General features: G+C 48.6%; 2 protein-coding genes across 4 annotated transcripts in view; one reads left to right on the forward strand and one right to left on the reverse strand.

Annotated features, from left to right (window-relative positions):
• The window catches only part of CENPP (centromere protein P), a 192,431-nt gene that overhangs the window by 113,421 nt on the left and 62,938 nt on the right, over positions 1-16,072 (forward strand). The gene's annotated exons all lie outside the window — the stretch shown is intronic.
• The window catches only part of ECM2 (extracellular matrix protein 2), a 40,624-nt gene continuing 24,567 nt past the window's right edge, over positions 16-16,072 (reverse strand). For all 3 annotated transcript variants that reach the window (XM_027835889.1, XM_027835887.1, XM_027835888.1), the window contains exons 6-10: positions 15,472-15,607; positions 8,442-8,599; positions 2,112-2,251; positions 1,438-1,764; positions 16-1,049 (exon numbers count right to left, since the gene is read on the reverse strand). In XM_027835889.1, coding sequence (XP_027691690.1) covers positions 884-1,049; positions 1,438-1,764; positions 2,112-2,251; positions 8,442-8,599; positions 15,472-15,607 — 927 coding nt within the window. In that variant the 3' untranslated portion in view covers positions 16-883. The remainder of the gene's footprint in view (positions 1,050-1,437; positions 1,765-2,111; positions 2,252-8,441; positions 8,600-15,471; positions 15,608-16,072) is intronic.

The raw sequence follows: 16,072 nt of genomic DNA on the forward strand, positions 1-16,072 counted from the left end.
CTGAGCCGTGGTGCTGCTCAGGGCTTCGGGCTCCATGGTCCAGTGGGGCCCAGGCGCTGAGCCGTGGTGCTGCTCAGGGCTTTGGGCTCCATGGTCCTTGGGACAAACCAGCATCTGTGCTCTTATCAGCACAGTGGACTTCCAGTGTGGGAACTCCCTTCACCATGGCGGATCAGCCACTCCAGTGTTCCCTGGGGCCCTGGAACAAGTGTCCAGATGTTGGGATTGGAAACTGGATCTTGCTGACTCCTCCAAGTCCAGCCCAGCCCTTTGCCTTTCATTCATTTAGGCATCACACATCAAAAAAGGATCTTCTCCAGCGCCAGTGTTTACTGAGCAGATCAGGTCAGCTGTAAATTGGTTTGCTTTTATTCTTCTAGACCCAGGACTTAATCGGTGTGGGGAACTCCTGGAGCAGGAAATCCCTCCCCCAGTGCAGGTTAGCAGCTCATCTAATGCAGGGCCTTGGATAGTGACCTGGGGCCTTGGTCACATAAGTGGGAGACAAATGGAGGCCCTGGGCTGTCCTTCTGTCCTTTGGGCCTCCCTGATCCCACAGCTGTAACAGGGACAAGTAATGATCTGCTGGATATCCCTGTGCTAATCTCCAGACTTATCACTGTGCATCCTGGGAAGTAATAGTGAGCAGGGCCAGGCCGGGCCGGGCCGGGCAGGGGCAGGGGCAGGGGCAGGGCTGGGCCTCTCTTAGCTCCTGCTGCCCAGGGATCACAGGACATGGGGGTTTATGCTGCCCTGTCCCCTGGTCTGCGGGCTGGAGAACCACGTGGAAAAGCAGTCAGAGTCTTCCGCTATCTTGAAGGGGCATCCCTGGAGCCATGTGCCGCTTCTGGACAGACCCAGCACGAGGCAGGGTCACACCGCCCTATTTGACCTTTTGTGGCCCCAGGATGATGCTTGCATGGGATCGAATGCATGGAAACTGAAAAGATGAAATGGCTCTCGGGCTGATATAGTTGTTTTCGAGGTGCAGATGCTCCAGAGGGGAATCTCTGTTCTCAGTCCCACAGATGCGCTGCTGGCGAAGGCGCCTAAGGAAATAGGTGTGGGATGGAGGTGACAGGTTAGAAGAGAGGAGGCAAGGCTGACCCTCCCACCCCACTCTCAGGAGTGAATTAGCACAGGAAAAGACATGTTTCCTGGGTTACCTGGTATAAGTCACAGAACCCCTCGGCCTCAGTCTCCTCATCTCTAAAATGGAGCCATCATACGTGGGTACCGCTAAGGTCCCTTCTGGTCCTAAATCCAATCTTCCCCACCCAAAACGCCAGTAGTTGGCCACCACGCTGCCTTAGTCGAACTCTTAAAGGGTTTGTTGGCTCTGAGATGGCAGCACTCACAAAGAGCAAAGCTGTTCTGTTTGCTGACTTCAGGTTTAGCCAGCCCACAGACAGAATCGAGAACAGAAGAAAAAGTTACCGTATCTTATTGTTGTTAAGTCTCAGCAGGCGCAGCGAGGTCATGCGCGATATCCCACATGGTATGGATTTTAATTCATTGTAATCCAGAAAGATCTCCCTCAAAGAATGATACGCCCCATAGAAGGACACAGGGTGGATGCCGTCGTCATTCAGCTGGTTAAACGAAAGGTACAAGTATTCCAGTCCGGGCTTCATGTGACCAAAGACGTACCCAGGAACTCGCTCAATTTGATTCCCAACCAGCACCAGGTGCAGTAGAGACTTGGGGAGGTAGGAGGGAACGTGGTAGAGCTTGTTGTAAGAGAGATCAATGGATTCCAGGTTTCTGGAGCAAAGAAAGAAAGAAAGAAGGGTGCTCAGGAACTGCGTCAGTCTGTGCTTTGCTGTGTCTCCACTCATCTCCTCCTTCTCTGAGGTAGACTGGTTTCTCTGGGGTCAAAGTTCATCCCTTGCCTCGTGCCCTCGACCCCCAGCCTTTGCCGGCTCTTCCAGCTTGTTCTTTCAGTCATCCTCCTCCCCTCCCCCAGCCTCTTCCGTCATTTTCTTTGTACCGACCTCTCCTCTCTGCCGGCAGAGTACCCACCCTCGACCCATGCCCCACCAATTGTCTGGAGGGATTGTTGGTTGGATGAGTTTAACAACGGGGAGAAGTGGATATCAGGTGGTACTCACTCATGATGGATCCACGCCAAAGGATCGATCCTGTCTTCTTCGATTTTATTGTGACGTAATATGATGACGTTGATGTTTCTGGTGTGGTTGAAAGAAGTTTCTTTGATTTCTTCAATTTGGTTATTTTCCAGATATAATTCCTATAATTAACAAAGAAGACAATTGGAAAAATCCCACCATTTTCTTCATCTCTTTTGTGTTAGTTACAATGTCAATTGTCATTTCGTACTGGGTCAGGACTGATCGATCACCCAAAAGGAACTCAACTTGAGTCCAGAACTGAACCAATTTCACTTGGACTTACTTGTATTTGTTTAATTTTTCATAACCAAACAGGTGATGTGACTCTTGGGAGTTTACGTTTTTAAATCTAATCCATGTCTGGGCAAAAGTAGCCGCAGGTGTTGACCGCCTTAAGATTTAATTTGTTGAACAAAAGAAAATGTTTCTGCCCGGATTGTGAAATTTCTAACGAAATCCTCGTGTCCTTTGGTTGGAATTCTCAGAGGCGAGATAGGGTTCAGTTGGACTTGGAGATGGAGCTTTGTCGTTTCCAAGATAATGCTCTCTTCTCCTTGGTTTCATTCCACCAGTGACACCAAGCCGAGCCGTGGGAGAGCCCACCTGCTTCATCTGCTGTTTGCTCCTCCTAACCTGACCAGCCCAGAGGCCACATGCCAGGGAGGAGGTGGGGAGAGAGGTGGTGCCTGAGAGGAGTTGGGGCTGGAGGTCTCAAAGCCTGGCATCCATGTGCACAGTCCTGGCTGTGGGACGTGGGCAGCTCGCTAGGATTGTCAACTACAGGTTATTGCCAGTGGGGATCGGTGGAGAGAACTGTGCCAATGACATTGCAGCTCTGGACCAAAATGTTAAAATAGATTATTTTAAATAGCAAAATTATAAGAACTATTTTTACTGCCTTGCTTTGAATGTCATTACAAAGCATTGGCCTGTACCCTTCAGAGATGGAATAACAATTTCACAACTGGAACTCTGTCATTCTGTTCCCAGGGATTCTTAATTTGGGAGGGGAAGCTAATGTTGGCAATCACGTTTTTCATTCCTTTTTAAAAAAAAAAAACTTTTGTTATAAATTTAATAACCAACAAATGTTTATGAAATGAAAGTTTTTAATTTTATGTTTTTATTAATATTAATGTATATGAAACTTATTAATATTAATGTATATGGAACTGTAAATTTGCATCATTTACAAACAACAAGTGTTTATTAAGCTTAAGTTTTAAATAAGATTTAAGTAAAAATTTTTAAAAAGCTTAAAACTACCCTAGAAGTTCGAGACATCTTATATTTCTTTGTACTCTTAACAGTTGTTATTTCTTAAGACGACAGTGTTTAGTTCCGTTCTAATACTGTATCTCTGTCTGCCCGGATCCATTGGGTTTTTTTCCTCCAGTTTTCATTATTAAGAATAATGCTGTCAGGAGTATTTTTGTGCAAAAGGATTGGTTCCTCCTGGCGCTGTCCTTGGGGTGTAGCCCTGTCCTCTCCAGAGAGCCCCCAAGTTACCTGCTGGGACCTTTCTTTAGTGCTCTTTGCTGAGGGCCTGTTCGCAGAAAACCTGTGAGAATTGAATTTGATCATCTCTTTGTTATTTCTTCTAACTTAAGAGGCACCAGTCATGTGGATGTTCACAATTGTTTCTCTGCCTATTAAGGAATCCAAACGCTTCCTCTAGTGGTAACTGGTCATTTGTGTTTCTCCCTCTGAGAGCTGCCTGTTTGGATCTAGGTGGTCGGGCTCTATTCTTCTCCATACGTTCCTCCTCACAGACCACGCGTGTCGCGCGGCAATCGGAAATGTTTCTAGGGAACGTTTGTTTCTCTCCTGTGGAGTCTAGCTACACGGCTTCCTGTTCTACAACAGCCCTTCATCGTCATAGAATACAGTCTTTTTCTATTAAATCCCCTTCTTTGGTCCCTCTAGGTTTTTAGTGTGTTGAATGAGCATTTTCTGGCTTAGCTGCCATGTATCTGTTAGTCTGTTTGGTTGTCATTATTCACTAATTTCCAAAACGCTTAGAGGATAAGACGTGTCATACTAAACCACCTGCTGGGAGTTTATTGTTGATTGTCTCTCTCTATCTATCCGTACACACACGCGTCACTGTACTCTAGTGGCAGCTGAGGCCACCCCCATTCTTGCCCACACAGCTCACCAGTGCTGCTGAGACGGTTATTGAAGAGCAAAGTCCTTCCCCAGTGTTTTGTGAAGCCATGGGGTCTCCCAAGAGGTCTGCCTCCAGTTCTCTGCTATCCCCTGTGTTCCGCTGGCTTCTTTTCCTGCTTTTCATACAGTAATGGCTAGTTCTGATCATTATTCATCTGAGGCCGGTCAGTCATCAGTAAGCTGGCCATGTGATTCCCCTTGCCTCGTCTCCCTCCCTAACGTCCCAGGATGGCCTTGACCGTTGTTTCACGTAAATGTAATCGCTTTGTCTGTTTCTATCAAGTGTCCCACCGACATTCAGGCCAGTGGCTGTTATGTGGCTACATCAGCGGGATGATATGATGTAAACTGAGTCAGCCTATCACTGTCATTGGCAATCTCACCAATTATTTCTATTGGTTAAACTTGTTTTGTAGTTGGCTTTATGCAGGCCTGGCCTGTGTCTTGAGAAGCTGATGTTGTCTGCAGACCATGCTGCCTCCCCTTGCTCTTTTCCAGCTTCCCCAGAGGTGTCTTCTCCCACTTGCCACCCTCTCCCATAGAATGTAAGCTCTTTGAGGGCAGAGCTCTTGCACATTACCTGATAGTAAACATTTAATGGGTGCTTTCTCTATTTCTATGTTTTGTCTATCCAGTCTATAAATGTTATTATAAATACCATTTGTCTTTCCATCCTTTTCTTCTGTTTTGTGAAGTTATCTATAGAAATACTATTGTTTTTTGTGGGTATGATGTATTCTAGCATTTAACTGAAGGCATTCATTATAACCATTAACGTTAAAAAAAAATTTTTTTTCTCTTGGTTTTTCTAAAGAAACCATCATATCATCTGGAAATAGAACTACTTTGGTGACTTTTTGTCTTTGTTCAATAGATACCGTTTCTAAAACGAGGTTGAAAAGTATTTACAAACCCTGTTCTTAGTGGGAAAGCCACTAATGATTCCCCATTTCACATAATGCTAGTTTATTATTTCAAATACATATTTTTTATCATCCATTAAAGCAAAATTCTCCTGTTCATACACATGGCCATTTTAAAAAAAAATTAGTGATGGTTCTATTTTATCCAAGAAACGTCCTGAACCTTCTGATAGAATCATATTCATGTAGAAGTTGTCTTGTTGTTATAATTTCCTGTCTCTTGCAGCTTTGTGTGTGTTTCTGGTAGAGGCCTGTAGGGCCACATTTCTGAATGTGTTCCTGGCAGTGCTCTCTCTGCCAGGGGTGGGTTGCCAGATTTGCACCGTAATCAGGACGCTGCCCCATTTTTGCTTTCTAAGTTTGGGGATCAGAGCCCTTGGGATTCCCCAGAAGAAGGAGGTAGAAGGCTCTTTTTTCTTTACATATTTGGAGAAAGTTCCTATAATTTGGGGGGGTTATGTGTTCTTTGAAGGTTAGATCTGGTCTTTTGCCTCCCTTTGTGTCCCTAGGCTTGGTACAGGGCTGAGTACATGGTGAACATTTAATCGTCGCCATTTGTTGGCTGAATGATTGACAGAGTTCACTTGTGAATCCATTAGGTGCCCTCAGACAGGGTGGTTCATCAGTGGCCTGGTCTGTGTCATACTCAGCACAGCTGCCCAACTGGCATTCCTAAATTAAGTCCTCACTGTGTCTGTGTCCAGCTCAGGGTGCTCCCACGATGGCCTCTGACCTCTAGGATGCAAGACCAGCTCCTCCTGTGACTCCTCGCTGTCTCTCAGAGGGAAGGGGAATGAGATCAGCAAAGCTCCGGGCACCCACTTTGGCCAACGACCCCATCTCTTTGGTGGTGAGAGGCTTCTTTGTGGCCCCTCTCGCTTCAAGGACGCCAGTGTCAGGGCACAAATGGCCACCTAGACCACCTCCTCTGGGCTCTGCCCAACACTAACATCCTATTGCCAGAAAGTGAATAATAATTAATCCTGGCTGGGGAGTAGCAGTTGGGGGTGGGGGAGCATCTAGTCATATTAAAAACAAGAAGCTCACTTGGTCCCCTTCTTTTGGCATTTGTTTTAAGGGGATTTTCTGAATATCAGATGTGTATGCAACTCTTAACTTGCTTATTCAATTTCTTTTTCTCAAATGGAGTTATTTAGGCATTCTATTTCCTGATCTGTTAATCTGGGTAATTTATATTTTCTTAAATAATCATCAGTTTTGCTCAGATTGTCAGATTTATTGGCATGTAGTTGAACAAAATATTTCCTCGTGATTTTTTTAATTTCTTCTTCATTGAAGAAGATGATTTCTTCACCCTTTTCCTTTTTGTTACTGGATATTTGGTTTTCTTCCTTTTTTTAAATCAAATTAACCAATGGTTTATCTATGCTATTGGTATTTTCATAAAACCAACTCCTAGACTTATGTATTAGCTCAACAGTTTTTTGGGGTTTTTTGTTTGTTTTTGTTTTTTTACTTTCAATCTTATCAATCTCACCTTTGATTTTCAGGATTTCCAATTTGGTACTCAATTGGGGATTTTCAATCTGTTCTTTTTTCTGTTTTGTTTTTGTCTTTTTTTCAGTTGCATGCCCAATTCATTGATCTGTTCTTTTTCTGTTTTGTTGATGTAAGAATTTAGAGAAATAAAATTTCCCCTAAGTATTGCTTTGGCTGCATCCCATAAATTTTGGTATGTTGTCTCATTGTTGTCATTTTCTTTAATGAAATTATTGATTGTTTCTATGACTTGTTCTTTGACCTACTTATTCTTTAGGATTAGATTATTTTGTTCCCATTTAATTTTAAATCAATCTTTCCACTGCCCTTTGCTGAATGTAATTTTCATTGCATTATGATCCAAAAAGGATCCATTTAATATTTCTGTTTTTCTACATTTGATTTTGAGGTTTTTATGCCTTAATACATAGTCAGTTTTTGTGTAGGTACCATGTGCTGCTGAGAAAAAGGTGTACTCCTTTCTGTTCCCATTCAGTTTTCTCCAAAGGTCTGTCATGTCTAACTTTTCTTATATTCTGTTTACCTCCCTAGTTTCTTTCCTGTTTATTTTTTGGTTATCGAGTTCTAACAGGGGACAGTTGAGGTACCCCAATAGTATAGTTTTGCTCTCTATTTCTTTCTGTAACTCACTTAACTTCTCTTCTAAGAATTTGGACGCTATCCCACATGGTGCATATATGTTTAGTGTTGATATTGGTTCGCTGTCTGTGGTACCTTTTAGCAGGATGTACTTTCCTTCCTTATCTCCGTAATTAGATCTATTTTTGCAGGCAGGTATGGAGGGTTTGCACTGACCAGGCCCTTTGGTCAGGTTGCTGTAAAGGTTTGAGGTTCACTCTGTCTCATTCCTGGGTTTCCCAGACACTCTTAGCTCCATCTTCATTTCGTCTTGTAACTTTTTTTCTGACTCCCTTTGGTTCCTTCAGTTGTAGTTCTCCATTTCATTCCATTTCGGGCCGTTCTGTTGTTCGTGTCTGTTTCTCTTTTGGATTTCTGCCAACTTTTCTCTTAATGCCTCCTACTTTTTCATCATGTAACTGATTATCCTCATTCATCTCTGTGTGGGAGTTGTTTATTTTTTTTTCCTAAGAACAATTTCTTTTTGAAGTTTTTGGAAATTTTGCTTTAACTCAACAAGTGTCTGTTATTAACTGCCTACTGTATGCCAGGAACTGTACTAATGCCTGGAGATCCGAACTCAAAACGAAATTGTTTCCACCCCTCAGAGTAGCACGTGTTCGGGAGGGAGTGGGGCAAGCACATGTGCATTCACAGGCAGCAGCATCTGGGTGGGCTGGATCTGGAGGCAGGAAGACTTCAGAAGCTTCGAAGTTGGAGGGTGGGCCATGGCTGGAACTGAGATGGAGTCATTCCAGCCTGGCCCTTGAGAGAACTGGAGGCTGGGAGACCTGCTTGGAGGCCGGTGTAATCCTCATGGAGAGAGGCGCTTCAGGACGATCGCGGCATGGTCACAGGAGATGCCACTGTGGGAGCCCCCAGCGGAAAAAGGTCCTTGGGAAGGGAGGGCTTGGCCAGACTTCCTGGTGCTTCATGCCAGTGACTGCCATGTGCCTGTACCCTGCAAGATGGAGTCCTTCAGTCCACCACCTGATGTCCTGGCACAGAGGTGCTTGGCAGGCATACCCCAGCGGGTCATTGCGAGCTAACCTGCATCTGCACAGAGCATGGTACTTACCTCGATGGAAGCTGGTAGGCCCTGGGGGATGATGCGGAACTGATTTTTTCCCAGGCGCAAGTAAGACAGGCTCTTGAGAGGTGCAAAGGCTGAAGGACTGACGTTGGATTCACTGAGCTGGTTTCCTTCTAGCTCCAGGACAACCAGCTGCTGTAATTCTAGGGAACGCGACATTAGAGCCATTAGCAGGTGCAGAGTAACCTGTTTTCAGTGACCGCAGCCCACGGGGTGTTGGAGCAGGAAGGGTCTTTCTTGGCTGGCTCACCTCCCCTGCTCAGCCCGCAGGAACGAGTGTATTGGAAGGGATGCAGACAGTCACTCCTGCCCCCCAAAGGCCACCAGGCGATGCCTTCCTTGGGAGCACAGAAGTGACCCAGTGAGTGGAAGGCAGAGAGAGAGGAAGAAGGACAGAAAGTGGGAGGTGGGTTGGCCTCAGCTGCTGCCGAGTTCCATCTACACCTGAAAAAAGTCCCTACCTGACCAACAGTCATCTAGCCTTTCTCAGAGCCCCTGCTCCCATTCTCCAAAGTGGGGGACTTGCTCTCTCCCTAGGGCTTCCCACTCCACTGTGTACAAAAGGACACATGGCCTGGACTCAGCCCTGGCTCCTCCTGATCCCTCTCCTCAGCTCTGGACCTTCTTCACCTTATCAGAATCCTTCTTGAGCTCTCTTGGCCACAACTAAGACAACTCTGTAGGAGGTGGGATGGGGGCAGCCTGTGGCGGGGGGCCTGTGATCTCCTTATTCCTGGAATCTCGGCCCCTCTAATATAGCCCCACGTTACACAAGCTTTTTCATCTGCCCATCCTCTGCTATCTCCTGTTAGACTTGTAGTCCACTCAGACCCCCAGATCCTTATCAGATGACTGCCATCAAACCAGGCCTTCTCCGTCTTGCTCTTGTGAAGCTTCTTTTCTTGTACTCCAGTGTTTGCTGTTTCGTACAGTTGTGTACGACTCTTCATGACCCCATTTGGGGTCTTCTTGACAAAGATCCTGCAGTAGTTTGCCATTTCCTTCTCCAGCTCATTTTACAAATGAGGAAACTGAGGCAAGCAAGGTTAAGTGACTTGCCCAGAGTCACATAACTAGTAAGTATTGGAGGCTTGATTTGAACTCAGGTCTTCATGATTCCAGGCCCAGCACTTTAAGACCTGATTATCTGTGCTGCTGAGTTTTGTCTTATTCAGCCTGGTGCCACTACCTCTTATCCTCTTGGGTCATCATGTTGTCATCCAGTAGCTAACTGTCCCTCTGCGTTTGGAGTCATGAGCCAGAAGACCTGGGTTCACATGTTGCCATGAATGGCCGTCGCAAGTCACTGAGAGCTTCCTCTGAAGAATACGGCGGTTGGGCGGGATGACCGCGGAGGCCCATTCAGCTCTACCTGGCCGGCTTCTGATGTGACCTCCGGGGGAGGGAGGAACGAAGGCCCTCTCAACCTTTCTCCATACTGTCGGTCCAAATGCCAAGAAGCACAGAGCCCACAGATGTGACAAAGACTGCAGAGAGGTATAGGCCAGACTCAAAGACCAGACAGGAATGGGGGGAGGTTCATCTTCTCCAGGGGAAATCCTCAAGGATCTGTGCTTGGCTTGTTGGTGTGGACTGTTCCTCTTCTTAAGTGATTGGGCTTACCGGACTTGGATAGCTAGCAGACCAGATGACAGAGTCAGGCTCCAAAAATCTGGACGGGCCTCAAGCCTTGGCCTGTACCCACTAAGATAGCACCTAAGAGGGACAAATGCAAAGGAGTACTTTGGAGTTTAAAAGTAACCAACCTATAGGTTTAACGTGGTGGAGACACGGCTCAGCAGAAAAAGAGTTAGGCCTCTTCTTGGGCTCCAGTCTCCATCAGAGGCCAGAACACCAGTGTCCTCTTAGCACGCAACAGGACAGGCTGAGCATCCAGGAATGGGGAGGTGGCAGAGCCCACCCAGAATGGGCAGCACAGTTTAGGAAAGACATCAGTATCCCGATAGGAGACAGTGGCAAAAGGTCTCCGTGCCCGGCCTTGGGAAGATCGTGGGAAGCCTGGAGAAGAAAGGCTCAGGGGGAGGGGAGGATCTGTTAGCTGTGCTCCAGAATTTGAACACTGTCAGACCTGAACTCCTGGGGAGAAGCTGGAGAGAAGCACCTTTAGGCTTAGGGCTAGGAGAAACCTCCTAACAATTCAACGTGGCCAGAAGTGGCCCAGCTGCCTTGGGTCATGGGCCCCCTCCTCAGAGGCCCCGGAGCAGAGCCTGGGGGATCACTGACTGGGAGTGTCAGAGAAGGGATTATTTTCTGGTGTGGACTGGATTAGGTCACCCCGGAGAGAAAGCCCTTCAAACGGAAATGCTGTGATTCAGCGACAAGGCTTGGCTTTCCAAGTGAGAGCTTTTGGATTGAAGCCTGGGAGGGGGGAGACGAAAGCCACCGTTAGTCAGATGGTCAACCAGCAATCATTAGGCACTTTCTCCTCCTCCTCCATCTCACACCTTCCTACATCCTCCTGGAGCCAGGGACTCCACCTCCCAGCTCTGGACATCTTCTCTGGTGTCCCTCATACCCAGAAGGCTCTCCCTCCTGCACTCCAACTGCCGACCTCCTTGACTGCCTTCTCTGACCCTCTTAATTCTAGGGCCTGCCCTCTGTCGGTTATCTCCCCCTTATCTGTCTTGGGCTTGTTTGTATACAGCTGTTTGCTTGTGGCCCCCCTCTAGACTGTAAGCTCCCTGAGGGCAGGGACTGTCTGTATCCCCAGCATTTGGCCCAGCCTCTGGCACATGGGAGGCACTGCCAGGCCCTGGGCTAAGTGCTAGGGGTACAAAGAAAGGAAAAAACGATGTCTGTGGGGACCTCCAGGAGTTCCCCTTCTAATAGGGGCAGCCACATATACCTACAAGGAAAGAGAGGGGGTCAAGGTGATCTCAGAGGAAAGGCCTTGGGCAGTGGGCAAGAGGGGAGTACCCTGGCAAGACTTCCTACCAAAGGTGGACCTTAGCAGCAACCTAGAGGAAGCCCAGCCAGCCAGGAGGCAGAGAAGAGGAAGGAGAGAAGTCCAGGCCTGGAGGATAGCCTGGAGTCGGGGGGCATGTCATGTGGGATGGACAGCAGGAGGCCAGTGTCACTGAATCAGAGCATTAAGCTCTGAGAAGCCTGGAAAGGTAGGAGGAGACCAAGCCATAAAGGGCTCTAAAAATCCAAACAGAATTTTGTTTGTGATCCCAGAGACCATCAGCATTGGCATTTACTCAATACGGTCACTTTGGAGGCTGAACAAGGGACAGATTGGAGAAACTGGAGGCAGGCAGACCCTCCCCCCCCCAGCAAGCTGTGACTTGGGGAGGTCTAGGGAGGTCTGGTGAGTGAGGTGAAGAAGGTCTGCACCAGGGTGGGGATGGGGGTCTGTACCTGGGGATGGGGGCAGGGTCAGAGGGGTGGAGGGGGCCAGGGGATGGAGGGATGGGGGTCTGCACCAGGGTCGGGGCAGGCTCAGAAGCACAGAGTAAAGAGGTGCCTTCTAAGCACTGAGATGCTTGTATCACAGGCTGTGGACGGGGATGTAGTCTGGGGCCTGAGGCAGTAGAGGCAGGACCGATGCTTCCAGTCTCCTTGGTGATAGGAGACCACAGTGGCCCATCCTGCCAGAGGGTCCGGATGAAGGCCTCCAGGAGGGCAGGAGGCTGGACTCAGCAGGGGTCCAGGCCCGCCCAGGTTAGGTCAGAGGCTCCTCCTCACAGTGGCAGATGTCGAGGAGTGAGAGCCACGTGGGGCTTCTTTGGCAGAAGAGGCTCTTACAGAGAGGCCTGGGGGAGCAGAATCCCTGACCCTCCATTGGGTCAGCTTCTCAAAGGCTCTCCCAGCACACGAGGGATTCTGAGTCTCTATCCATGCTCCAGGCCTCTGGGACGGTCCCAGTACCTGGCTCTTGCTCCAGTCCTTGAAGGGTAAGGATGCTTGGGACCACCAGTCATTGTAATGTCAGTAGTCACCATGGTCACGATGGTTAGTTAGCTCTCCATGTAGGGCTCTCAGGTTTCTATGGGGCGTTGGGGTCTCCTGCCCCCCTCTCTCCCTCCCTGGCCGCCATCCCAAGATTCTCCCAGCACCCTCTCTGGATCCACGGTTGGGTTCTCAGCTTCCCTTTCCACAAATATTTTCTTTCAGCTGCATCTCATTTATTCAGCGGACTTAAATAAACAACCGCCATGTAATCGAGCAGTCACAATCTTGTTAAAGTTTCCATTTACCCAGATAGCCCGAATGGGAAGGTTTCATTTTACCTGGAATCTTTTTAGTGGAACAAAGACAATCAGCAGTGTTTATTCAAGTGTCCCTTCTGTCTGCTGGAGTCCATCTGGAAATTCAGCGTTTCCAGAACGACGTAAGCTCCAGATTTGGTGACTCTCATGACTCTTGTACTTTGGCCAGAAGTCGTCTGCTCCTCGGAAGAGTCTGGGAATGTGGGAAAGAGCCCAGTGGCTTTTAATTTAAGGATTGACTTCTCCTCATTCTATGCAATTAGGATTCTCAATGGCCATTCTATTCCTCTGGAGGTTTGCTAGCCTTATGGAGAGGGCAAGAAGTACACAGCATCTGCCCTCAATGTACTACTCTCTGAGGAGTCAGATCTGCGTACAGAGGAGCCCTGGGTCGTCCTTGGCTCACTTTCTGCAGAACAGCTGAAAATCTGAAAGTGGGCAAATGGCAAATTTCAACAACATCCTTCTTTCGAAAAAATATGTAGAAAGTGGACGTGTCTTCACCAAAGCTCTGTCCTTTCAGAAAGTCGGGCTTTGCCCCTGACAGGAGAGTGAATTTCTGTCGTTTGCATGGCAAACTCAGCAATCCGGGACACGGCTGAGAAGCATGAAGGGGCCACAAAGGCCTCGGGCCCCCGGTTCATGTCACGTCTGGGCCCCTAGTGCGTGTTGCGTCGTCTGGGCTCCAAAGCTCATGCGTTTTTCCGACAGCAGCATCAGTCTCTGTCCTCCACAGAGGTCCGTGCTCCCATCATTTACATGGTTCTAAGGACAGGGGCCGTTTCCTGTGTGGTCTTGGTGTCCCTTTTGCCCAGAACAGTGCTTCATACACAGTAGGCCCTTCCCTAATGTCTGTTGGTTGGTTTGGAAGTTTGGGGGTCCAGTTTCCATCCCATAGCAAATGAAAGCAACCAATGATGGCTTGCAGAGACGATAGCAGGGATCACACCAACCACAGCCAGTGACAGCTAACAGCTCCGAGTTCTCTTGGGTGTTGCCTTTGACCCTTCCCTCTTCCTCACCCCCCCCGCCCTCTGTCACTACACTGACCTCCCCATTACCACCTCTTTACCTTCTACCTGCACTACAACATTAGCTGCCTTTCAGGTGCTCCTGGGTCTATTTTTTTCCTACTCTAATCTGTCTTTCATACTGAGGTAACCTTCCTTAGGCTAAAACCTTATCACGTCACTCTTTTGCTCCAGAATCTCCCAAAGCCCCCCATTATCCCCTGACAAAAGTTCCAGCTCCTTTCCCTAAGAATTTAAGGCCTTCCACAGTCCAAATCCACCTTTATCCACACAAGCTTTACTCCAATAAAGCTGGTTTCTGCCCACCAGACATCCTTGTCCTTTCCACCTCTATGGGATGATAAGCATTCCAGCTGTCCAGAAAAGGTGATGCTAAGCTGGGATAGTCCTTTTGGACAGCTGGAGCTTGAAGGATGGGCTGAGTTTAGCAAAGCTGGGGCGAAGGAGGGCATTGGAGATGGGAGGAGGGTATGAAGCAAAGCGCGATGGATGTTTGGGTGACAGTGAGCATGAGTCAGCAGGTGCCAAGGGTTTGTCTGAGAAGAGCTCCTGAAAAGAGGGTTGGAAGGTGCCGTGATGCTCCTCTGAAGGTCTGGAGCTTTGTGCAGGAGCAGAGAACCAGGGAGGGTTTGTAACAAGTGAGTGGCTTGGCTGACACTAGCAGGGGGTCAGAAATGCCCAACCAGAGTCCTGGGAAGAGGCTGAGAGTAGAACTTTGATCATCGTGTGTGTGGAGAAATGGCCGTTGAGTTGGCCTGAGCAATGGGCTCGCTCAGGAAGAGAATGTGCAGAGAGAAGAGAACCGGGCCAAGGACAGAGCCTTGGGGGAGGCCCCCATTTCAGGGATGAGAGGAAGAGGGGGAGTCAGGAGAGTAGAGAAAGGGGCCAGCAGAGGAGACAGGAACCAAGGGAGTGCCCGGCCTCCTGGGCCACTTGGAGGGTGGCGAAGGGCCTCTTGGATGTGGGAGTCTGCTGCCCGTTAGTCCGGCAGCCTTCCTCACAGCCGTGGGGACCAGAGCCAAATTGCCAGAGATGCGATGAGGATGTGGACTGGACTTGATGCCCGTTTGGCAGGGCAGGAGAAGAGAGCTGGGCAGTAACTTGAAGGCATGTGCACCCACGTTCTCAGGACGGTGGAACCCCGGGCATGGCCATAGGCTGAGAAGTTGCCAGCAAAGCGAGAGTGGACGAGGGCCAGAGCCAGGCCCTGGAAATGAGGAAAGCATCACAGCCCTAAATGCGTTGGCTTCCTCTCAGACTAGATAAAAAGAGGAGAGGACCTGTGGGGGATGGATCGATGGGGCTTGGGCACCTGGTGGCTGTGGGCATCAGGGAGATGGGGGAGTTAAAAATGACCCCTAGGTTTTAGACCGGGTGGTACCATTAGCATCAATGGCCCTGTTGGCAGTGAAGCATGCCGAGTCAGAGGGGAGAGTGGCCATCTAAGCAGATGTGGCCAGCAGCCTGGGAACGACAGGGCTGGCACTGAGGAGAGGTCAATGCCAGACACTCTGCTTTCCTCGTCGTCCCCACAGTTTGAGTTAGAGGCCAAAGAGAGGAGTGTGGCGGAAGAAGAGTGAACTCAGGTCCGAGCCATGGGGGATAAAGGCACTGAGCGCTGGAGCAGGAAGAGGCCCTGGCCAAGGACACAGCTCCATCCCCTCAGAGAGACAGAAGGACCTGGAGAGGAAGGGTCAGGGAGGCTGGATCCGCCCCAGGGCAGGGCACTGGAGGGACCGGCCAGACGCGTACCTGCCAGGCTGTCTTCATCGATCGACCGAAGATTGTTCTCATTGATTTTTAGTTCCTGTAGTCGAGAGGGCAGTGCAGGAGGGAATTGGACCAGGCTATTGCTGTCCAGATACAGGTGGGTTAACTTCTTCAGGCGCTTAAAAGAAGAAATGTTGAAATTATTTTCTTTTTCTTTTACGACATACTTCTAAACATGAATTTTGTTTGATGCTTTAATTAGAAATCACATCAACTCCTTCCACCCACATTCAGCACCTACTGGGAGTTTGGCTTCAGGCTGGAAAGATAATAGCAAATATCAACAACGCACTTTAGCCCTTTACAAGTATCATCCTCCCAGCGACCCCCAGAGTCAGGGGCTATGAATATCCCCATTTTACAGATGAGGGAATTGAGGCAGGCAGAGTTAGTAACTCGCCCAGGGTCTCACAGCTGGTAAGTGTCTGAGGCTGGATTGAAACTCAGGTCTTCCTGCCTCTTTACACTCTAGAGCCCCTTCCCTGCCAGGGGATGAATTACCCTTTACTTGAAAGAAGCTTACATTGTAATGGGGGCGATGAGGACAGATTTATGTGTGAATATGCTCATGCCTACACACACA

Source organism: Vombatus ursinus, unplaced genomic scaffold (genome assembly GCF_900497805.2).
Source record: "Vombatus ursinus unplaced genomic scaffold, bare-nosed wombat genome assembly UNPS02014817.1, whole genome shotgun sequence".
In the NCBI taxonomy this organism is placed as follows: Eukaryota; Metazoa; Chordata; class Mammalia; order Diprotodontia; family Vombatidae; genus Vombatus; species Vombatus ursinus.